The sequence below is a fragment of the Nicotiana tabacum genome, chromosome 22 (assembly GCF_000715075.1).
Source record: "Nicotiana tabacum cultivar K326 chromosome 22, ASM71507v2, whole genome shotgun sequence".
NCBI classification, from domain to species: Eukaryota; Viridiplantae; Streptophyta; class Magnoliopsida; order Solanales; family Solanaceae; genus Nicotiana; species Nicotiana tabacum.
Genome location: NC_134101.1, coordinates 170,916,478 through 170,943,100, shown reverse-complemented (window position 1 = coordinate 170,943,100; position 26,623 = coordinate 170,916,478). Strand labels below are relative to the sequence as shown.

Sequence of the window (26,623 nt, the reverse complement as noted above, 5' to 3'; positions counted from 1 at the left end):
TTAATTTCTTTAAACCTGAAGAATCATAAGCAATTAAAAAAAGGGAAAATGGTCATTTATGTTCCTTTACTTTGCTTTATTGTATAAGCCAGTCCCCCGTTATAATTTTAGGGGTATGAAAATCCCTACCGTCAGCCAAAATTCTAGATTTGCCTCCTTTTTGACGGAATAAGACACATAATAGATTTGATCTTAAAACCCCATCCCACAACTGAACTAACCCACCTCGACCCATATCCCGTCGAATCCCCACACCCTAAATTAAAACACCCAATAACCAAATAACCATTCCCAAATTCATTTTAGAAAGGAAAAAGACAAATAAAAAATGAAAGATTGCTCGGCTTACTTATCTCTCTAGCTTCAGTAAAAATAACTGCGGTGAAAGGCCAGAATCTTTCAAAGGTATAATTTTCATCCTTAAATTAGTTCTTAAATGTTGTTTGTCTCTATTTCGTGTACTATATCGCACTAGAATAACTTCAAATATCTGGTTGTTGTCTAGGATTTTGTGTTATTTTGGGATTATGGCTTTATTCTGTTATTATATTTGGTTTTAGTTATTGATATTATTGATTTTATTATTGTGTTCTCATGCATATGATTGTTCGTTGGTGGTCCTTAAATATTGCGCTTTCAATTAGGGTTTGGAGTTTTCTTTTTCTTATTGCCTTGTTGTTGGATTTGTGGGGACCATAATATTCTATGTTTATTGGTGTGTTTCCTAAGGCGGGAGTTGATTATGATTTAGGGTTGTTGACTTTAGTAGGTTGTTGTTGTTGTTGTTGTTGTTTTGTTTTCATATTTTTTTAGTTTGGGTATGATTGAACCGGATCCCCATACGTCTTATGCATGTGATATAGTACATTGGACCATAGAAGTTGAGTATATTTTATTGTATAGATCTACTTTCTTTATTAAAAAGGGACCACTAATATGTTACTTTATGTTTATGTTCCTAAGTTCTTTATTAAGGGGCACCCTTTTATGTCTATTTTTTTTATATAATTTCTAAATTATTTAATTTGTTAGTTTCTGCCTTCCAATATATTCTTTCTTGCATATTTGTAGATTAAATATGATTCATTTAGATATTATTTTTAACTATGATGGTAAGTGGATCACTAAACCTGAACCTGTGTATTCACAGAATTTAGTCCACCATTGGAGAGGTTATGACTCTGACCTCTTGTCCTTTAAAGATTTAGTAGATGAATATATTTCTAAATTAGGATATATTGGGGTACAACAATTAATAATTGCTAGCCCATCTGAAAAATATTATGAGATTGAAGGAGATGTTAGAATTATACAACTTTTGTGTTTGGTTTGTGAGGAGTATAAAGTCATAAATGTGTATGTTGCAGATGAATGTGAGCTTTCTGTTTCTGTCACCAACATTATTTACCTTACTGACTCATATGCAACTATAACATTAGCTGATACTGATTGTAATAGTTGTGACTCTGATGATGAATCTGAGGATGAGCACGTAGAATGTGATTCTGAAGACTTAGAAAATTTTCACTTTAATCGTGGATACCCGAACAATAGATTGGCATGTTCGATCATTAATCGTTCATGTCCTTAGTGGAAAATAATTTATTTATTTTTATTCTTTCCTCTTCCGATGACCCTTGGAATGTACATATTTAGCACCTTCTTTGTACGGTCACTAATATTAACTTATTGAAGATACTGATTGGAATGTACTAACTAGTACCTTCTCCGACATGAACCAACATCACCAATATTACTAACATAACCAATTCTACTGAAAAGAATGAACTATTAATTGTCATTTAAAATAATAAATGGCTGGAATCCAAAGCTTACAAACATTACTTAGCCAGAAAAATTCAGTTAACTAATAATTGCCATTAGTACTAAATAAAAATATTATAGATACAAGATTGTACTAAGTAATTCACTTCATAAATAAGGACGCAAATCCAACTAACTAGGGCACTTAAAATTATGATGAACATCTTCATCTTCAACTCTTTGCCTTGTAATTTTATAGATTTTTTAACTTCAAAATTCTTCATAGCCTCTGATACTTCAACCCTTTCCTTCAAGCCATCCCTTTTAACTTTAAGATCTTCGAAAGATATATTCAACATACTAATCTCTCGATTTGCAGCTTCTAATCGTACATTGCTAATTGCAATTAACGCAGCACCAAGAAACTCTTCATTGTGCCATTGCCAAAAACCACATCCTTCATAACGAAACATAAATAGCTTCAAACAACTGTTGAAACAATTGAAATTAACAGATATCGAAATAGAAAAATAAAAATTACCTCAGGTTTAGGACAAGGGTAGAATCTCTTTCTTGAGTTTAGGAGAGTTTTCGAAGTGAAATGATTGACAACTTCTCCACAATTGCACACCCTCTTTGATGAACAACTATTCTCCGACATTGTATGCCTTTCGATGACCTAAATAGTCCTAACGCATAAGTTCAAGACGAAACGAGATGAGAGAAAACATCAAAACTCTAAATTTGATCGCTATTGATTAATCGGTGGTTGATTTATGATGGGGAAGGGTTATTAAGTTATCGGGTGTTTTAATTTAGAGTGGGAGGATCCGACGGGTTATGGGTCGGGGAGAGTTAGTTCTGGAATGGATTTTTAAGTTCAAATCTGTTACGTCCTAGAAGTTTTATTTTGTGTCTCATATAACTTACATTAATTGTAAGAGGCTCCTTTTTGTTTGACAAATTTAAAAAAACTATGAGACACAAAATAAAATTTTCCGGGATAGATGTAGAACTTTGGCTGACGGTAGTGATTTTTAAAGTATGCGCGGGGGGAGGAGAATACAATAAAGCAAAGGAGAGGGACACAAACGACCGTTTTCCGCTTAAAAAAAGCTATAAACTTCAACAAAGCCCCTTTATTATCCTCTGTGTTGAAACTAATTATTTGGTGGGGTCCATCACTTTGATCACCATCTTCCAATTCTTGTTGTAACCATGGCGACAAGAATTCGAAGCATGGTGTTCAAAAATTACAGGGATACACTGAACGAGAATCGTATACCCTTTACTTCTTCAAAAGCTTTGGGTGGTACAGTCATCGAAATGGCCACTACTTCTTTTCTCAATTCTACTTATCGCTCTTACGTTCCTCTTAGCACCCAAGAGGATCTTGGCCTTCTACTTCCAGGTACTTGAGGATCTTGGCCCTTCTACTTCCAGGTACTTTCTGTTGCTTTCTATTTCCAGTAATATGGTCAGTTTATTTGGTGAGAACTAGGATCACTTTATTTTCTGAATATTTCCGGTATTTAGTTCGTTAAAAAATAGGTGCCACATAGTATTTATACCTACATATAGCGTAGGGGACAGACTTTTGGTGATATTTCCTTTTTAATATTAAGTATTTACTAGAATGTATATGTATTGGTTGAGTCTCCGAGCCAAAGGTCTTCCGGAAACAGCCTCTCTATCCCTCCGGGGTAGGGGTAAGGTATGCGCACACTCTACTCTCCCCAGACCCCGCTAGTGAGATTCTACTAGGTTGTTGTTGTTGTTGTATATGTATTGGTTGGTTGAAGCAAATGATATGGATCAAGAGTTGATATATTTGAAAACAAAATGATTTGCACTTGGTCATAATTGATAGAAGTCATTTTTACACATTTGCTACTATAAAGTATTCTCTTTGGAGAAAACACTGGAAAGTGATTTGGATAAATAGGTAAACATTTACTGCCATACAGAGCAGGCATATTTTAATTTTGTCTAGTCTCTCATCCTAATAGTTCTTAGTGGAAATAAAATAAACAGTTGTTGGCTTCTTGCTGAGGGGTTCACTATGTTTGTTCAGTTCATTTTGAATTCTGTGTATTCCGGTCACAGGGTAGCCCATCTATATAGCATAGCTGAAAGTGGACAAAAAAAGCTGTTCCCATAGTATTACGTAGGGTTAGCCCCTCTCTCTAACTAAGGATTCAATCCAGGGACGCTTCAGACTGGATTGAATCTTCCGTTTTTTTATATCAGCAAGCTGTAACTATGATTTGTTAGTTATTTTTGGTTTTTCATTCTAGTTTTTGGGATAGAAAGTCCCCGCTTGGTTATCTTTCAAATTGTTATTACTCCCTGTCTGTTACGCTATTGAGCTAGATTACAGATACAAAGAAACCTGAAGTTCCCTGCATCAATGATCTCCCAAGAGTAGCAAAGTTGTGAAAATTTGAATTTTCTTCTATTTAGTTTTTTCCATATGCAATAATGTGTGGGTACTCATCATTCAACAAACATTTCTTCTTCCAACTGTTTTTTCCTAGCTTCAATATCTTGCGGACGCAATTGCTACTACCTGGGTTCAAAATGCTAGCCTCTACAACTCATTTTCTCCTTCATCCAAAACTTGGCTTCTCTCCTTTTATGTTTTCCCAAGTGATCAAAAGAAGCTGAACTATACTGCATGGAAAAATCTGAACATATAAGCGGTACACACATTTGAACAATTTAAAATACATTAAACAATATGGGCATGAGATAAACGATATTGTTTCACTAGAATGGGGTGAAAATGTAAAAGCATATCTTTTAAATATTTTGAATTCTTTTATCTTCTTTTTCTATGAGGAAATCCATGTAAAAAGCTGATCGATAGGAAAACATGAAGTATACGAAACTAGGAAAAGGTTGATTCCTTTACCCCTTTGTTGCTTTTCTGGATGAATAGAGATAGTTTTGCGCAGAAAAAGGACGACAAGTTTCAGCTTTTCTCTCACAATATCAGGAGACTTACGGAGTGGAGTAGTATTTATTTTGTTTACAAAGTGCCAGCAATTGCAATTGGACTTATTCACCTAGGACTGTTTTTGTTATCTTTTTAATATATAAATGATCACTCCCCTGATCATGATAAGAAGGATCTAAAATTAAATGTGGTCTATGTGCTCTTTTTTCTTCAATTTTTTGTTTATATTAATTCAGGTTTGTAAGGAGGAAAAATCTCTTGATGAGAAATATCTTTCTTTCTTCCTCAGGGATGCATTTACAGTGGGCTTACCTCCAGCATGGGTTGATGTTTCTGAAGAAGTTGCAGCTAGCATACATCAGGCTCAAGTCAAATTGGCAGAATTAAAGAAGTGCCATGCTAAAGCTCTGACTCCATCTTTTGGTGATGGAAGAGAAGATCAACGTGTGATAGAGGTTCTGACCGTGGAGATAACAGATATATTAAGAAAGTCAGAGACGAGATTACAGAAGCTTTCAGCTAGTGGATCTTCTGCGGATTTAAATGTTAGAAAAAATGTACAGGTAGCAATCTGATGATTTTCTTATGTGAGAAGTTCATTTTATTGACTCAACTTCCAATTTATTTGAATCGACGTGTTAGTTTTACTGGCTATTTTTCTTCTCAAAAAATAAAGTTACTTCTTTCTTAGTAGGTATGGTTTTGAGCACACATTGGTAATTTGGTGATTTACAAACATTTTCTATCCACCGTGGGAGCATCTGATACTTTGCTGATGAATTTTCTTTCATTGAACTTTGCTGTCATGAAGTTGTTTTAGCTGCCTTATAGCTGGTGTATTTGAATATTCATATAGTGATATTTCTTTTTCCAGCGTTCTCTGGCTACAGGCCTTCAAAACCTCTCTGTTGAGCTTCGGAGGATGCAATCGCTGTACCTTAAACAGTTACGGCAGCAAATAGAGGTTTGTTAAATACTCTTAGGAGCCTGTTTTACTGTTCAAGTAAATGGAGCTAATACTAGTGGTAACACAATAAGAGAATATTGCGTAGTGAGAAAGAGGTCGAATCTATAATAATGTAGATGGATTCTGCAGTTAATGCCTAAATAGATCCTCGAATGGATGCTAAACACCCTGTTTACTTATGACGCTTTCATTATTTTATTTTGCTTACAATCTTTAGATAACAGGCAGATCTTTTGGCCTGTGCTTATATATTCTATTCTATTTCCTGGTGCAGGGACAGGATGGACTTGATTTGGAGATGAATGAAAAGAAGTCTAGCTTTCTTGATGATCTATCAATGTCATGGTAGACTTTCTGCCTTTGTGATTTCTGGTGGTTTTTTGCTTGAATTTGATTAATACTGATACCCTATTCTTTCGCTGGTTTCTTGATTCTGTTTGTTTCATTTTTGAAGTTCTGGGTTTTTACAAGATTACTAGAAGCATATTAGTTTATGGAGTTTTGAGACCTTTAAGGAACATAGAGGATGATACACTGCACAAACTGACATCTTAACCTATTGACTCATCGTGGGTTTTGAGTGGAATTGCATTTAAAGAGGTTTTAAGCACACTACCATGTTGGATGCTGTTACAAACACTATATTTCACGTGGTCGTTTTATCTTTCAGGGGTTCACTGAACTGCAGATGACCACTGGTCAGAGGAATGAGCACTTCACGGCAGAGAGAGAAAGGGAGATTAGACAGGTCAGTGAAGGGCCTTTCTGCACTGTTATATGTTTTTCACATATAGAATAACAAGTGCTTTTTTTTAATTTGTCATTTTACTAACATGAAGTCTTTGTAGGTCCTCAAATCAGTTAATGAGCTTGCCCAAATCATGATCTGTCAGTCCTAGTGATTGACCAGGTTTGAGTATACTCCTTATCTGTTCGCCAGAGGTATTTGCAGCAAATTGTCACTCCATCAAGTTGAAATCTGTTGCAGGGGACAATAGTTGATCGAATAGACCACAACGTTAAAAGTGCGTCTGCATCAGTGGAGGAAGGCTTCAAACAACTACGGTCTCTCTCACACTCTCTTGCTTTTTCTCACATTCTGTCCGTCTTTCATGAGCGCACACACCCTATAGCTTAGTAGACATACTTGCATATACATTACACACTATTACAAGCAGAGTTTTCATGTCATTTCATGTAGTGATCTACCACCCTGGGAACTTTATGTGTTCCCTTTGTTTTTGTATTTTCTGATTCTTGGTCTGTGTTAAGTATATTGTGGTAAGGACTTGGACCATTCTGCTTTATTATTTGGGCTAACAGTGTGCCCTTTTTTTGGAACTGCAGGCAGAGAGGACTCAGAGGAGTGGGGGAATGGTGAAATGTGCGTCTGTTCTTGTTATCATGTGCCTTGTTATGCTTGTCCACTTGGTCCTCAAGCAGATTCTCTTATAAACTTCTATTCCACTTTTTTGTTGTTGCTTTTCTTGGTTATAACCAGGGTTTTAGTTCTTCAGATTGGGGAGTTATCTTGAGGAAGCCCCATTAGCGCACTACCGACATGTTGGAGCAAAAAGATCTAATTGAATTTATGCGCTGGCTTTCAACTTGTACCTTCAAAATTGCTGGTTACAACTTTACAAATTGTAAAATGTGCCATGGCATTCAGCAATGAGAGTATACTTTTTTTAGATAAGGGCAGTGAGAAAGTTACATATCATGTGATTAACACTGGCAACACAAGGAAAAGGCACCTTGCTTCAATATTTAAAGACAATTCAGAGTTGAATCTTGTATGCGTTCCATTGGGAGTATGATTGACATTTACTGCTTCAGGAATGATAAATGCTACACACACAAGGTATATTATATAATTCCTTCTTAATACTCTAGGTCAGATAGTTGAACTTTGTAATATAATTGGTGGCATGTATTGAGATAGCAAAATGAAAGAATTGACAGGCTATGAGTATAAGAGATAAAGTTGGAAAAGAACATAGGTTATCATATGTCTAGGCACAGTGATCTTTGCAGAACCATGAGGAGTAGCATGGTTAGCAGAAGACTAAAAGCACTAGAGGCTAGAGACGTTCTGCGATTACTACCCGAAGGAAGTATTACCGGAAGGGAACACTCCTCTCCATTGAAGTAAACTGTACTTGGAAAACCATCACCTGCGCCTACATCAATTCCAGGTGTGCTCTTCTTTGTGAAAGATATGACAGATTGCACGGTACCAGGAACTGGAGGATCTTTCCTTGGATTGTCTCCTCTTCTTTCCGCAAGAAGGTAATTTAAGCCTGAAAACTCCTGTATAAATATTGTGTTGTTAGTATCAGGAATGATGGTTCCGTTGAAAGAGTACGCTTTTTCAAAACCTTGGATGGCTTTATCCAATTGTACAGCAGCAAACCAGTCAACAATGTTGCTGTCATCCCAATTAAACAGTGTTACTCTTGCAGTCCAGCCGTCTGTGAAATCACTAAGCAAATGCCAGTTAATGCTTACTCCACAGTTGTCTCCACAAGGCAAAGGAGTTGGCAAGTCTCGTCTTTTATCGCTGGCAAATTCCGTTGCCATTTCAGTTCGGTTGTCAAAGGGCACAAGAAGAGCCTGTGGTGGTAAAAGCAGTGCTGGCTCAGTGGCACTGCACACGTTGCCGGGGCGCGTATTGCAGCCACAGGCACAAGTTTTACAAGGAACAACTGAATCGTTGAAGAATGCAGAGAATGATACGCAACACTTTGGTGTCTTCTTTAAGGTGGAACTGCTAATGTTGCAGATTACTTGCCAACTAGCAACAACAGCTGTATCTGAAGATAGCCCTTCAGGGTTAGGAAAGAGGCTGGGAGATACTCGTACTGGTGGCCCACAGACGAAATTAGGACTGTAAGTTCCATTTATTTTCCAGTTCTGGGGAGGGTGGATTGCACTTATGTTGAGATCAGGTGATATCTTGTAGACTTGCATTACAAAAGCTGACTTGGATTTGCTTGCATCCATGATAGGTGGCAAAATTGTTCCATTTCTACAACAGAAGGGAACCATTCCTAAGGTTGTATCATTTGTCTTTTCCAAAGGAAGGTCAATAATTGTTGGTCTCTTTTCACAGTTTAAGGCCTTTGAAAAATCGATGCCCTTGTAATGCTCACCCTGCTTACCAAAGATGCAGTCCCCTGTATCAATAACAGTAGGATAAGCACCTTTCATGCTATAGATGAATTCGTCCCTCATCCATTCCCAGCTTAAGTGCCAGTTATCAAGACGACTAGTGTGGTCGTTATTTGAGATTGTGACTTGTGCCCAGTAATTGGATTCGAATGAGCTAGTGATATCATACATTATGGTAAGATCACCCCCTTGCCGGGGCTGGATTTCCTCATAGGCCGTGACGTTGGATCTGGCGCTTGAGTCTTTTACACAGCAAACTTGGGTTCGATTTCCTGCAACAAGGTCCCATAAAATACGAGGCATCAACAAGTTTACTGTAAGCTACCATGATCATTCTACCAACTCTGTAACAAGTGCCAGAGGTGGATTTCATGATTTATACTTGATGGTTCAATCTTTAACCTTTTTGGCAGTGAACTCATCATACTTGAAAATTATTGGTTCAGATTTAATATTCGTTGAGATTTTAGTGAATTTTCCCCTATATGTCTATGCTTCATGTTGAAAATACAATGTCCAAAAGCTACATCTGCCTCCGAGGGGTGCAGATATACCAGTATCCTTCTATATCTATATAGTTGGAACATATTAGAGAAAATATATTATACTAAGTTAGCACCCATCATCACTAGGTATATAGCTGGTATAGGGACTGTAGAGACACTTTGCATCCACTTTCAAATGCTGTTGGAAGATTTAAACTTGTTTAACCTTTAAGGTTTTCAGCATTTAACTCATTGTACTTTGGAAATTATGGATTCAAATTTTAATTTGTTGAAATGTTAGTGATTTTTCACATATATATTTACGTTCTGTGAAAATATGGTAAATGTACTCATTGAACAGAAGCTCCATCCACCTCTGTCCACATCACTACACCTACTTGTACTGACTTAAAATCTTGGATTTACATATAAGTGAGATCAGTTTGAAAAATCCAAACTTTATAGTAGTTGTTAAGAAAACCATAAGGTAAACTTTGCCTACCTTGAGATGTAGAAGGAGGACAGGAGAAGCCATCGTTAGCGAGGGTGATAGAGGAAGGCAAGGGGATAACAGGAGATGCAACACCATACAGTGTACCAACCAACTCTATCCGAGCCTCCATCTGATTGATGTCTCCAGCGGTCTGAATTGCCGACTTAAGGTCAGTGGTAGGAAAACCAGCAAAGACAGTTCCATTTCTAACATCAGCCGGCAAAGTGGTTCCATCAGCAAGCACAGCTTGTGAAGCAGAGACCAAGAATTCCCTGTGCTGGAAGCCAACAAAGACCCTCCAAGACTTGAGCTCATCAGGACTATTATTGAGAATTGTGAGTGTGGACCTGAAATTGTAGGCTTGGTTGTTGGAGTCTGATGCCAAGATGTTTGGTGGAAGAGGAAAACCAGAGTTGTAGTCGTAAATTATGAATATGCCATTGCAGTTATTAGAGGAAGTTTGAGAAATGGAAACAGGAAGAGAAATGAGGATTAGTGGGAGAATGAAAAAACTGGCCATTGTATTATGATTTCTGTTGAGCTCAAAGTTAATGGTTGAGGGAAGCACAGAAATTTAAGATTTAAGATTACTATGGCTTACAATTAAGAAAAAAGGACATTTGAATTTGTCTTAATACAGACTGTTTCCTGTTTGTCCTGTGTTATGGTTCAAATATGGAGTAATAATTTAGTTGCATGGGAGTGGCTCGCCGGCTTCGAGTGCTTCTAATATGAGTACTAATATTTATTAATCCAAGCTAAGCGAAGCAAGAATATGTACATGCATGACCAAGTTCTGAATTCTTCTTTATTATTACTTATATATTCTTATTAGTAATATTAGTTAAAGAGACCATGTTTGACAGGTTCAGAAAGCCAATTATTATTATCATTATTTTTTATAAGGGTAATGCTCAAGTCAGTATATGCACATCTCAATTTGTGCACATAGTACCAGTTATACTTAATTTTATATTATTATGTTTCACGTTTTTCTTGGTATTCTTTTACTTCCTCCGCATTTATTCATTATAATTATACGCAGCTTTATCACACAATCGTTTGAAAAAAAATCTTTTTTTATTTCTATTAGGTTCCACATTTTTTCTTTCCATTTGAATGTCATAACATTAGGTTATTCTCTTCCCACATAAGTTTTGTTTAATCGTAATTAAATTAAAACAAAAGACTGATTCAAGATTTAAAAGCAGAGGGTGCATCTTTAGATAATAGATACGGATACTTGCCTTTAAGATTTTTCTTTAAATTTTTTCGATATAATAGTTCGTGTTTGAAACATAGGAGTACTTATATTTTGAATCTGCCTCTACTTAAATGACAAGTCGAAGCTTCAACAGCGATGTGAGCAAAATTCCAGGACTGAGAATGCTTGGCAGCAAGAGGAGCTATAACTCTTCAATGGCTCCACATATATCTAGCTTAAAATCAAGCCAAACTCTTTATCAAATGGTTAAAATATACTAAGCATTACATGAAATGGTTAAAATATACTAAGCATTACACGAAAATTAAGATGCCAAAGTTTCGTTACACAAAATTAAGATGTCAAACATGTTTTGTTTGTACAAACAATCAAATTAAAATGTTGTCATTTTTCAATCAACTCTTTGATATCTAGCCAAAACTTTTAATTGCTTTTCTTTTTTCATCTCCAAGCGGACGATTTATCGGTCAAAAGATTACAATTTAAATTCATGAGTAAGAAATACCAATCAGTTCTCACTTGCTCATTCCCTTGAGGAAATAAGTCTTTATGGCTTTTTACAATGTTAAAATTGAGAAAGTGTCTTTTTTAAATCTCTTATGTGTAAAAGTAAATTTTATAGGTATAAAAAACGAGATTGAGTCATAAAATTAAAAACGAATTTGTAATGGATTTTTCTTACTATTCAAGTGTCACAACCCAAAATCCCACCATGTGAGTCGTGATGGCACTTAGTATCTAAGACTAAGTAAGCCGGTTATAATAATAATTCAAGCCATTTTTGTTTTTAAAATAGATAATCGAAACCAACAGCAAAAATAAAGATACAACCTCCCAAGACTGGTAGTACTGAGTCACGAACTCTAACTGAATACATGAAATGATCTGAAGGAAATTAAATATACAATACTGCTCGAATAATTTATGATAGTACGATAACAGGGAAAGACTCCAAGGGACTACGACGACCAAGCAGCTCTACCTTGAATCCTTGCGATCACTCTCTAACTCTTTCCGAGTCCTATATCTCTAATACCTGGCTATGTACATAAAAAATGTACAGAAGTGTAGTATGAGTACACCACAGCGGTACCCAGTAAGTATCAAGACTAACCTCGGTGGAGTAGTGACGAGGTACAGTCAAGACACATCTAATAACCTGTGCAATATAGCATACCACAATAATAGGAAACAAATAGCAATGATACCAACAATTATCAACTAGTGATATAAACAACAGGAACAACATAAATATCGCTCAACAAACTATGATTACAAGTACAACCATTTAATCAAGTCCTTCAATTACACATCTTTCATCTAAAAGTTTTCCAAAAAATAATCTTTAGAATATAATACTTACCAATAAATATATTTCGAATATACTTCCTTCAAATAAATATCCTTCAAATCTAATTCTTTGAAATAATATTTTGAATATAATTCTTTCAGCTTGCCTTCATATTTTTCGTAATACGGGCCTCACCCCACTTTCATATTTCCACGGCACCTCGTGCCCATATTTCTATCACAACTGCACGGATAACTCACATGCCAAAAATATCAATATATAAAAAAATATGCACGATTTACTTTACAAATAGTTTGAGTGAAGAAAATGACATTGCACTTAAATTAAAGCATCATATAAACTATTGATTTGGATGTAACTTATTAATTTAAAACATAATAGTAATTTCTTTTATTTAAAACAACTCAATCATTGAAAATCGCTAAAAATCAAAAATATAAATCTTCAAAGTCTCGTACTAAAAAGTCAAAGCGAACACAATGCAACAAGGAGCACAAAACACATAATAATAATAATGTAAACTATGACATCACGGAAGAAGATAAGAATTTACATATTAATGAAACAAAATCACCAAAGACAAGAACATAAATAAAGATATATCAACAAGGCACTACCGAGGTACCGTCTCGTAGTCCTAAATCATAAATAAATTCACAATATCTCATTTTTTTATATCACCGCGGGAGCCTTCACATATAATTTTAAATAAAACAATTTTTCCCGAAATAGCATCCCGCGTTTTAGCTACCCTTATCACACTGCATGACTTCTAGTAGTTCCCCTACTAGCCACGCGTTTCAAGTCACCCTTATCTCACCGCATGCGTTTCAACACACTGGCCTTATATCACCGCATGCGTATCAATATCATAATATTTCACAAATCGCACCTCAAGTGCCCAAATATCACAACATAATACAACTTGCACCTCAAGTGCCCAATTATCGCAGCATAATACAACTTGCACCTCAAGTGATCACATATCAAAGCATATCACAAATTGCACATCAAGTGCTCAAATATTACAACATATCACAAATTTCACATCCAGTGCTCAAATCTTACAGCATATCACAAATTTCACGCCAAGTGCTCAAATATTACAACATATTATAAATTTCACATCCAGTGCTCAAATCCTACAACATATCACAAATTTCACGTCAAGTGCTCAAATATTACAACATATCACAAATTGCACATCAGGTGCCCAAATATTACAACTTGTCACATGAATCAACAATACATTATTTTTCCACAATAAGAAGCCCACGGCTCGGTCATAATGCGTACAAAAATTCTAACAAAATATTTGGGAGTGAAAACTCAACAAAATAATATTTCACAATTTAACACTTTGTCTAAATATGATTTACAGCCTTTATAACTCAATATCAATTTCAACAACATGAATTGAAAAGAAATTCATCAAGGGACAACACATTTTTTTTAATTCACAACTTCATGAAATAAATAGATTTATTCATCTTATTAACTAAATTTCTCATTTAAATTGTATGTAGATAAAATCAATAATGAAAATTATTTTCATAAAAATAGCAACTCAAACAAACACAGAATTCACATAAAAGTCAAGTAGCAATCGCACCAAATTATCATATAAAAATAATCTAGACAAATAAGGAATGAGACATGACAAATAAGAGATTTAATAAGTCCCAACAATTTTCTAATTTAATACATAAGATTGTCTACGAATTTTAACCGATATAGTTTGCACATATAAACCAAGTACGTACTCGTCACCTCGCGTACATGATTTTCAATCACACAATTTTCACATAAGACTCAATGCCTAAGGGAAAATTCCCTCACACAAGGTTAGTCAAGATACTTACCTCAAATCACGCTATCTCAATCCAATAATTGATATTTTTCCTCGATTATCCAACTCTGAATGGTTCGAATCTAGCCAAAAGTAATTCAATATAATCAACACAGATTATTGGAATCAATCCCATGTGAAAATACCAAATTTTCCAATAAAATCTGAAATTAGATCAAAAATTGCCAGTGGGGTCGAAATTTACAAAATATGAACGCCCATTCAACCACGAGTCCAACCATACCAAAATTACTAAATTCCAACAACAAATCGACCTCCAAATCTTAAATCTAAGGTATAGAGAATTTCTACCATTTTCAACCCAATTCACTAATTTCATGATAAAAACAACAATAGATTCATGTATTTTAACCAAAATCGAGTTAGAATCACTTACTCCAATCCATATGGTGAAAATCGCCTCAAAAATCGCTTCAATCCGAGCTCCATAGCTCCAAATGTGTTAAAAATAGCTGAAACTCGCATTTTGTAATCTGTCCAGGTAAGTCGCAGGTGTCGAATACGATTTATAAATCGCATTGGGTAACTGCGATTTGCCTCCAGAACACAGTATTACCCGCCTTCAGTAAATCCATCATAACTTTTTGTACAAATGTCCAAATGATGAACGGTTTGAAGCTTTAGAAACTAGACTCAAAGACCTTTAATTTGATAGGTTGTGCATCGCATAACACTTTATATATATGTAGATGTGCTCGTCCAAAGTGTGATCTTGTGCTTGCTCATTTAGAATTTTAGCCTATCTTGAAATTTTCCAACTTGGCTTAGACTTAGGCTTCTCCTTAGGCCCCAAATCACTTATAATATACTTCGTACGCTTATTATCATATTCAGTTAATATCCATCATATTAATAGTCCGTCTTTGCGCACAAAATAATATAATTAGCGCACATCAACTTTCTTAATAGCTTAAGTACTTCAAAAAAATTCTGAGGTGTTACATTCTCCCCCACTTAGGATCATTCGTCCTCGAATGAGAAGTAGAGTCCACCCCAATTCTGCACATAGCTTCACTCTTTTCTCACACACCTCAAGTTCCCAAAATTTTGACTAACTCTCAAATTTTCTAGAAATTTCGGCAGAGTCTCCCATGTAATTGGGTCTATCCACCTGTCAGAGTAACACCAAAATAACTCCTAACAACACATCCACAACCCAAATCAATAATACTAATCTCAGCATTACAAGAATTGCATCATCATAGTGATATTTGACCATAAAACACATCATATATGTGTCCATAACTACATCTCTGGTCTTAATAATTATCCATAATTGATTACAACATCGCCAATTAACTTGCTGAAACAAAATCTCGTTTCGAACCTCCACTTTACTAACAACGAGGCGCGAGGCATGACGACCTCGTAATTATTTACCTGAATTAACGAGTCACATTTTACGCCACTTGGCACTCACATCATAGGCTGAAACTAAATAATTATAACACGAATTTAGCAAAAATATGCATAATAACACATAAAAGAATTATCAGATAAGCCTAACAGGCATGACTCCCTGCTAATACTATAGTACAAATTATAATTTCATAAAAAGAATAATTTAAACACATAAATTTTCATCCCAAGGATCTCGTCCTCATATAACTTCAATAGCAGCACATAGCCCGTTTTAAATATTTCACATCCTCTAAAAATTGTGAGAACCTCGTCCTCAACTCTAAATCATAAGTATTTTGCATATTGTGCCAACTGAATTCTTTTCATTTCCTTTCTTTCTTCTTTTAAATAATTTCCGTTAAATAAAATCACAACATATAAAGAACCCTCATATCGATAGGGAATATAATTCACAATTGAAATTAATTATTTGGAAATTACATCAAACTCACCGAAATGATTAACAAAAGTCACTTTTAGCCTCAACACTATTCTTAGTGACCAACACATAATGATGGACATAGCTATCTCCATAACATCTCCCAACAGGAGTATTTATATAAGTAGATTTTAGGATTAAGAAACTCACTCATGAGTGGAGAATATTAGGAGGATTTGCCTCGCTACTCAGAACCGAATCAAGTTAATGAAATTGTTACTTTGTAATAACCCCAGATCGTATTTGTAATGACACTATCTGGTGTAGCGACCTCTGTCATACCATAGAAAATATATCAATGGGTTGGGCCCCACCTCTTAGGTGCCTCTACCCACTTGTCCTCCACTTCTAACTGATAGTTATGTAGAATGGAGTACGTGGCCTGTGTGTTCCGATAAAAATAGGTTTCTCCCAAGTCTCGAATAATTTCTCATGATGTGCCTAGTATCACCACACTCAAAACAACCCACTTGCAGTTCGGCTTCTCATACTGAGTCTGTGTCGAATAACTGAATAACTATTGTAGGAAATCCCGTGCCAGTGGTGCATTAAAAGATGATTGTCCCACATAAGTGCCCTGATTAATTGGAGCACAACGAGTATTCGAAAATACGGTCTAGGCTGGCTACCGCCCAAGCCTCCGCCATAATGAGTTATAACTGCAAAGAAGAATCTGTCGAATTCTACAAAACCTCGAGACCTTTTGGTCGTCTTCGAACACGTTTTAGCATCTTAGCAAAAAAAAATTTACCACTAGTCGAAATGAAGTATCAGCCTGTAGTTCCCGAGTCATATAAAATTTTATGATCATAATAGAGTCCTTTAATGAATCCATGGACTCGTTCTCTTGCTGTAGGAACGAATGTAGGGATATGACGTGCTAATGCACTGAACCTGATGGCATATTCTGATATTGTCGTGATGTCCTTACACAACCATTCAAACTCTGCGCGCCACACATTACGGAGAGTCTGGGGAACAAACTTTTTCAAAGCATTTCTGAAGACTGAGCCCAAGTAGGTGGTGTTGCATTGGTTGGTCTGCCCTCTCTATATGCTTTCCACAAACACCGATGGAGAATTATCTCTCCCAATGCCAATTTCTTCTTTTACTATACTGACTTAACATTGTTAAGTTGATCCATTTCTTTACATACTCTTCGATTCTTGCTTGGGTTAACTCTTCCCCCTATTTATACACAACGATAAGTAAAGCTCCATACAGACAAATCTTGGAACGAACCACATAGTCTAGAAGCTCATCAGCCATCGTACTTCCTCTGAAGCACCCCAGAATCCGCAACCGAGACGTTCACGCTGAGTAGACCTTCTGTAAATTTAAATTGGATTATCTAACTCATTTGGTACTGAAGTATAGGATTATTAAGGACGCAAACATACCGTAAGTCCCAAATTTATCCCTTGCAAAAATCTCAAGCCTTAAACATGTGCAAATTTTGGGGAACCTTATAGTACCACAAATATACATTTCAGGCCAAGACTAATATAACATGTGACCCCACAATCCGTTCATTGATAGTGGACTCCCCCACTTGGCGCTAAGTCATAGGTCACAATGTCCGATGATCCACAATATTAACCTTTACAGCTCGTACAAATCAACCAGATGCCAAGGTCTATTCTACCCCCACACGATTCACGAGTGATCTTTCAATACATCCGCATCTTTAGTCGGGACCACATGTTGAGACAATGTTGAGCATTTCTAGTTGCCTTATAACCCCTCTGTAGTATCATGAACAATTGGCGTATAGTTGATATCGAGTGCGTAATTTCATACACGAGTGGATGCAAAAGAACATAAGATATATGCTTCAAGCTGAATAAATACCGCACGATAAGGAATGAAAGAAGTGGAAATTTTTCTAATAGCTTTGTAGCCTCTCAAAGATAAGTACAGACGTCTCTGTACCGATCTGCAAGACTTTACTAAACTCGTTCGTGACTCGTAGAACCTATGAACCTAGAGCTCTGATACCAACTTGTCACAACCCAAAATCCCACCATGTGAGTCGTGATGGCACTTAGTATCTAAGACTAAGTAAGCCGGTTATAATAACAATTCAAGCCATTTTTGTTTTTAAAATAGATAATCGAAGCCAACAGCAAAAATAAAGATACAACTTCCCAAGACTGGTAGTACTGAGTCACGAACTCTAACTGAATACATGAAATGATCTGAAGGAAATTAAATATACAATACTGCTCGAATAATATTGATAGTACAATAAAAGGGAAAGACTCCAAGGGACTACGACGACCAAGCAGCTCTACCTTGAATCCTTGCGATCACTCTTTAACTCTTTCCGAGTCCTATATCTCCAATACCTGGCTCTGTACATAAAAAAATATACAGAAGTGTAGTATGAGTACACCACAACGGTACCCAGTAAGTATCAAAACTAACCTCGGTGGAGTAGTGACGAGGTACAGTCAAGAAACATCTAATAACCTGTGCAATATAGCATACCACAATAATGGGAAACAAATAGCAATGATACCAACAATTATCAACTAGTGATATAAACAACAGGACAACAGGAACACCATAAATATCGCTCAACAAACTATGATTACAAGTACAACCATTTAATCAAGTCCTTCAATTACACATCTTTCATCTAAAAGTTTTCCAAATAATAATCTTTAGAATATAATACTTACCAATAAATATATTTCGAATATACTTCCTTCAAACAAATCGACCTCCAAATCTTAAATCTAAGGTATAGAGAATTTCTAACATTTTCAACCCAATTACTAATTTCATGATAAAAACAACAATAGATTCATGTATTTTAACCAAAATCGAGTTAGAATCACTTACCCCAATCCATATGGTGAAAATCGCCTCAAAAATCGCTTCAATCCGAGCTCCATAGCTCCAAATGTGTTAAAAACGGCTGAAACTCGCGTTTTGTAATCTGTCCAGGTAAGTCGCAGGTGTCGAATACGATTTATAAATCGCATTGGGTAACTGCGATTTGCCTCTGCCCCAAAACACAACATTACCCGCCTTTAGTAAATCCATCATAACTTTTTGTACAAATGTCCAAATGATGAATGGTTTGAATTGTTAGAAACTAGACTCAAAGACCTTTAATTAGATAGGTTGTGCATCACATAACACCTTATATATATGTAGATGTGCTCGTCCAAAGTGTGATCTTGTGCTTGCTCATTTAGAATTTTAGCCTATCTTGAAATTTTCCAACTTGGCTTAGACTTAGGCTTCTCCTTAGACCCCAAATCACTTATAATATACTTCGTACACTTATTATCATATCCAATTGATATCCATCATATTAATAGTCCGTTTTTGTGCACAAAATAATATAATTAGCGCACATCAACTTTCTTAATAGCTTAAGTACTTCAAAAAAATTTTGAGGTGTCACGTCTCGGAATCCGACGAAAGTTACAAAATATGAACGCCCATTCAACCACGAGTCCCACCATACCAAAATTACTAAATTCCAACAACAAATCGACTTCCAAATCTTAAATCTAAGGTATAGAGAATTTCTACCATTTTCAACCCAATTCACTAATTTCATGATAAAACAACAATAGATTCATGTATTTTAACCAAAATCGAGTTAGAATCACTTATCCCAATCCATATGGTGAAAATTGCCTCAAAAATCTCTTCAATCCGAGCTCCATACCTCCAAATGAGTTAAAAATGGCTGAAACTCGCATTTTGTAATCTGTCCAGGTAAGTCGCAGGTGTCGAATACGATTTATAAATCGCATTGGGTAACTGCGATTTGCCTCTGCCCCAGAACACAGCATTACCCGCCTTCAGTAAATCCATCATAACTTTTTGTACAAATGTCCAAATGATGAACGGTTTGAAGCGTTAGAAACTAGACTCAAAGACCTTTAATTTGATAGGTTGTGCATCACATAACACCTTATATATATGTAGATGTGCTCGTCCAAAGTGTGATCTTGTGCTTGCTCATTTAGAATTTTAGTATATCTTGAAATTTTCCAACTTGGCTTAGACTTAGGCTTCTCCTTAGACCCCAAATCACTTATAATATATTTCGTATGCTTATTATCATATCCAATTGATATTCATCATATTAATAGTCCGTTTTTGCGCACAAAATAATATAAGTAGCGCACATCAACTTTCTAGCTTAAGTACTTCAAAAAATTTATGAGGTGCTACATCAAGATAGCTTCTAATTTTATTGTCAAAAGAAAAAAAGGCAGGGAAAAAAATCAAAGTGAAATGATTATATAAGCTTGATTAGAAAATAAGTGTCGGAACATCATGAAAGAACATGCCAAAATCTGCTTTTTAACGAGAAGGCATATGCTTTTATTCCTTTAACTAAGGGTGTACACAGGAAACCGACAAACCGCATCAAATCGATAATTCGAGTTAAATTAGAAAAAAAAAATTTGACTATAATTTGGTTTGATGTTAGGAAAAAAATCCGACCATAATTGGTTTGGCTTTAACTAAAGAAAATCAAACTGAAACCAAACCAACCCGACATTACATGTATACAAATTTTAAAAATATTTTATACATAAAAATATTTATTGTAATGTAATTTATAAATATGACTTAAACTCTTAGTTCTCTATTTTAATGTATTATTTCATTCTTGGACTTAGAATTTTTGAATGGTCAAATATATTTTTAGCCCTTAAAAGTTAGTAACTCAAATAAAGCCCAAAGCAAAGTCAAATCAACACTAGTGCTAACAAAAAAAATTAAATTCAATACTAGAAATGACAATAGTATTGAATATTTACTTTTTTTAGTTTTGCATTGATTTAGATAGTGAAAACGTATAACTCACTTTTAATATTATTTAGTCATATAATTAATATTTAGTACTTATTAGTCGCACTTAATTTAACATGACTTAGTACTTTTAGATTATGTTTATTTTTATTATAGTCTTTTAATTAGCAATATTTATCTTATGCGATTTGTTGAATATTTTAGTATAATCATGACTCATCTCACATTATTTTGTATTATTTTATTGGGTAATATTTTATATAGTTTTATCTTACTAGAACCTAAGAAATATTAGCGCACAACTTATAAATTTTATGCTATGAAGATTTTGCCGGGAAAAAAACCCGAAAAACCTAAGAAAATCGAAATCCGAGAAAAATTGTGATTGAAAAACTTGACTTTTGTTGGTTTGGTTTAGTTTATAAATTTAAAAATCCGAGACAATTGGTTTGGTTTGGTAATTGAAAAATCCGAACCAACCCGGCCTATATACACCCCTACCTTTAACGATAGGGTATGTACTACAGTTTTTAGACAGGTACTAATATAGGGAAAATATAAAATTGATCGGTCGGCCAAAGCTAATTGTATTCGCTAGCTAAAAAGTGTATAGAACATATATTATTTTGTATATAGTACACTTATATACAAAAAAGCGTATACATTTTATCGACTATTATTTTGTAGTAACAAATATATCCTCTACTATTTGTCCTAATAGTACTTTTAAAATAATCTTGTGTTCGTTTTCTTACCGGAGACTTTAGGGCAATTATACCAGCAACACATTTAATTTTTAATTTAAGCTATTAATCTTAAACAAAAAACTTTTCATTTTTCTATTTGAGTGTTACAATTTCTATAATTCTTTTAATTCTATTTTTTCAATATAAATTCAAGAGTCTTTGAGCTTGATCTTGAATTTGTTTTATCTGTCGCGAACGCTTTGATTGTTGCCATGAATTGTATCACAAACAAATAGCCTTGATCTTGAACGCCTTGTATTTAATTTGACTTCATTCTTTATCTTGAACGCCTTGTATTTAATTTGACTTCATTCTTGATCTTGAATACTTGAAATTTATGTTGAAGTGCTTGAATGCTTGAACACTTGCAGTTTGCAGAGAATTGTGGCCTTTGATCCACGAGCTCCCTTGTGTCTTCTTGTTATAATTTCTGGTGTCTTTTCTGAGTTATGAAAACCCCTATTTATAGTTGTGGGAGGGAAGAGTTATGATAAGAACAAACTCTTTCCGACCAATCAGATTGAAGAGTGACAAGGCCACATTTGATTGGCTAGAACATATCACTTACATATGTGGCGCAGTTTCATTAGCCTTTTAATTCGACTTGGCATGCCTTGTCATTTTGACATGTGGCATGATCCCATGGACTCTTCCGTTTAACTTGGCGTTCCACGTTATTTGACACGTGGCACTAAACTGGGCCTCTAGGAAGATGTCATCTTGGGCTTAATTAAGTGGGCACATCATTTGTAGCCCAATTAAATGGGCTAGCCCAATGGATGCAGGCTTATTTATTTAATCCATATATATTGGACTTATATAACTAATCCAATTATATTAGCCTAATAAATTTATTTGAACTAATATATCTTGAATTTAAAGCATAGTCCAAATTATTTTACAGATTTAATTCCAATAAAATTTATATGCCTACAAATGCCCCCTACTTCAGGACTTATCGAAGTGTACACCTGTCGAGCTTTGAAGACGTGACTTGAAGTATATAAAAAGCAATTATTACACTTCACTGGATTGACTTCTTATAAATACTCTCAGTTGTAATGATCACGCCCAACTATGCCTTATAAAAAGAACAAAGCGGTCGCTGCCAATATATTCCGGTTAACAAGTCCGAGGTCGAATCCCACAGGGAATTAACCTATCAATCACAGCTATTGAACTTACACAAATTCACGTATTCAATCTTCAAAGATATTTAAGTAATAGGTTGGATGTTTACTAACTAAATATTATGTAATAAAAGTGTAGTAATTAAGAACTAACTATAAACAATTTGTAAGCAAGAATGGGAATGGTCTAAGGTTCTGATTTCCCCTCTTGTCGGAATCCTTTCAGCTATGTTTGCTATAAATTTGCCTAAGTCTTCTCTATCGATCATGAGCACTCTAACTGTCGTAACTCTCTCCCGAGTAATTACAACAATATACTAGACATATTCTCCAGAATTACGCTAGTTGGCCTTAGTTGCAGCTCACTTAGTTAGCACCCAAGGTTTCGTTATCCCTAATTCCACCTTTAAACCCTTCGTATTGATCCCTCATATACGTTAGAAGTGGTGTTGTTCAATAATTACCTAAATATGCACACTCTCCCGAGTAATACATAATAAATAGGCACAGTCAATTTAGGGCCCTTCAATCAACAACAATCACAATATAGTTGAACAAACAGAGAAAATACTATGGCAAATCTGTATTAACATAACAAGAAATTTATCCTCCAAGAGGTTCCATCAAAACCTTAGATTAGATGTTTAGCTATGCATAATTATTTTCACAATCATAACAATAGAATTCATCATCAATGATAAAAGCAAGAGGAAGAAAGGTAAAAACTCTATGCCGAATTTTCTGCCTTGCTTCTTGCCTGTTCTTGCCTTCAAAATCCCTTCAAAAACCTCAATACCTTCTTTTTGGGCGAGCTGAGCTTCTTATAGGTCAAGGAGAGTCGCACATGAACTTATGAATTTACCCCTAAAATAAAAATCTTTGGAGGGATGAGCGCGGCTGCGGTTGGACCGCGGATGGGCTGCGCATATTGCCTTTTTTTCTGCCCGACGAGCGCAACCTGTGCGCGGCCGTGGTTGGCGCGCGCTCCTGGAGTTGAGTTCTGCCTTCCATTTTCCTTCTTCTTTTGCACGCACTCACCTCCGATTGGCCTTCCTTGCTCCAAATTAACTCCAAACACTCTTTAATATCCTCATAGTCAAGAATTGCTCCTGCAAAGCACAAAGTTTATAATTAGAGCCATTTGTTGTCATTTAACATTCATATAATAATAAAGTATAACTAAGTTGGAGCGTAAATGCTAACTAAACTATATAACTATAGCCTACTATCATGTAACTTTAAGAAGAATGGAACTTAAAACAGAAGTGAGATTTCTGTGAAATTTCACGTGACCGACTCACTAATGAATCTTAGTGTTAGCTTTCTTTGATCAATTGTGTAATATTGACAAAGATAAGCCTCCCAATACACATAGGACAATTCTTTGGTATTCTACTTGGACTCTTACAAATCCTACTAGAAGTTTAAAGCTATGGTAGATATTACTTGGATAATAGTTTGTCCAACTCCAAATGGGTTGGGAAAACTTTCCACCGCCTCTAAAAAAATCGAATCCCTCCGAGTAGGGGTGGGCATTCGATCGGTTCGGTTCAGTTATTCGTTCTTCGGTTTTGTAAAAATAGTAACTGAAACCGAACTGAAATAAGTTCGGTTCAGTTCGGTTATTCTAATTTCGGTTCGGTTATTTCGGTTCGGTTTGAACATTATCATATTGGACTCCTTCTATGTAATAATAAGACCGGCGAATTTGTTGATTTTTCCCAAAACTTCGAAATTGTTGGAAATATTGTGTTTATAGAAAAAAAAAATAGACTAAACTTTGCACACTTTATGGATCATAAAATTCAAACATAGTGTAAATTATAACTCTGTGTGAAATTCTCCCGGTATCTATCACATATGCTATGGAAGTTTTAATAGACTGAAAGTCTTTAAGATTGGAAAGTTGATGGACTTACTTAATTGGGTTGAGTCTTTGATAGATTGGACCTAATAGTATTAATTTATTATCTATGGGCTTAGCCTATGTATAACTTAAAGAACATATATGTTAATAATTCGGTTTTTCGGTTAACTGAACTAAAAAACTTAATAACCGAAAACCGAACCGAAAAGCCGAAATTTTAAAATTTTAAACCGAAACCGACCGAACAAACCGAATAACCAAAACCGAAATAAAAAAAAATTCGATTCGGTCGGTTTATTCGGTTCCGACCGAAATATGCCCACCCCTACCTCCGAGTCCGGCTATTGCATTTATCCCACATCGATGAATAAGTCTTTTGATGCTCTCTTTCACCATATATATAAATCGTAGGCTCTTAATTCTTTTAGCATCAATTATAGTGTGTGCAAATTTCTCGAGTGCATATTCGATAGGTAACTTCTTCTTCTTTTAAATTTTCGTCACCCTTTTATAGCCAGCACATCTCGTGGTATAAAATTAATATCTTATTGTAAAAAATTTAAATCACAGTCTGTTTGATTCTATAAAAGCTAGACGTTTAGTTTTAGAACATATCCGAAATTCAGAATTAGACTCTTCACCGATCATCCTAGATGATTTTTTGAAGCCTTAATTTCTGTCATGCTGATATTTTTAGATTTGTGCGACTTCACCAAAAGTTTTATATCTTGATCTAAGAATCTCAGAATCGCAAACCGTTTGATTTATCAAAAACTAGAGTTCAAGATATATAACATGTCCAAAATTCAGAATTAAATACTTTTAGCATCATTCTAAATGATTTTTTAAAGTCGGCTCTATATTCTAACATACCAACAGTTTCAGATTATCGAGGCTTCACCAAAAGTTTTATATCTTGATGTAGGAACCTCGAAATCGCAAATCGTTTGATTTATCAGAAACTAGAGTTCAAGATATCCAACATATTCGAAATTCAGAATTGTACGCTTTCAAGGATCATTCTAGATGATTTTTTGAAGTCAGCTCTACATTCTAATGCGTCAATATCTTTAGATTTGTGCGACTTCACCAAAAGTTTTATACTCTCGATGTTGGAATGTCGAAATTGAAAACCGTTTTAATTGGTAGAACCTAGACTCAGAGAGCACAAAAAATCATGGCCCGAATCATGCCAGATTGTACTAGGCAATACTTTGAACTCAATTTTTGAATCTAACACGCCTTGGCAGGTAACCATCGTTCTTGTACTTGTATATATTTTTTTTGCTGCCTCTTTTTTGTTGTTGTAGGCAATAGGAATATCTTCGTCAACAAGTTTAGATGCACATAGAAGGAAAACTTTGTGGCAACAAATAGAATGACAAATCTTCAACATCATATGAAAGGACAAATCCATGATGGCATATTGATGATCAAGTTCACAATAGCATATAAGAAGATAGATCCCTCGTAACATATACACGGAAAAATTCACATTGCTATATAGACGGATAAATTCATACCAACATATAGACGGACAAATCTCCATCACCATATAGACTGATAAATCCATATCAACATATAGAAGTACCAACTCCACAAAAACATATAGAAACATCAAATCCAGGACAACATATAGCAGGATCAAATCCATGGAGAGGACAGCTTAAGGTGCAAAAGGACTTCAACATCCACCTTAGGATTGAAGAATTATAGTTCCTTTTAAGGACAAACCCACGAAGAGACCAACTTAAGGTGTAAAGAGACTAACATGTCCACCTTAAGATTGGAAAATTAGAAAACTTCAACTTGAAGTCTTGGCGGACTTTGAAGATTTCAACTTGAAGAACAACAAATTTGAAGATTTGACGGGCTTGAAATTTTGGTGGACTTTGATGCTTCAACTTAAAGAGCCGTGGACTTTCACTTCAACTTGAAAAATGAGTAGACTTGAAGAGTTTTGCTTTAAGACTTGTAGGACTTAAATAATTCAACCTGAAGATTGG

General features: G+C 35.2%; 1 protein-coding gene and 1 pseudogene across 1 annotated transcript; one reads left to right on the top strand and one right to left on the bottom strand.

Annotated features, from left to right (window-relative positions):
* The first annotated feature begins 2,817 nt into the window (after positions 1-2,817).
* LOC107798158 (tlg2p-like protein a) lies at positions 2,818-9,345 on the top strand (annotated as a pseudogene).
* Positions 7,695-10,438, bottom strand: LOC107798157 (COBRA-like protein 7). Its single transcript, XM_016621126.2, has 2 exons — positions 9,849-10,438; positions 7,695-9,133 (listed from the first exon to the last, which is right to left on the bottom strand). Exons 1-2 carry the CDS (start codon positions 10,357-10,359, stop codon positions 7,695-7,697), a joined length of 1,950 nt encoding a protein of 649 aa, XP_016476612.1. The 5' UTR covers positions 10,360-10,438.
* Between the last annotated feature and the right edge of the window lie 16,185 nt (positions 10,439-26,623).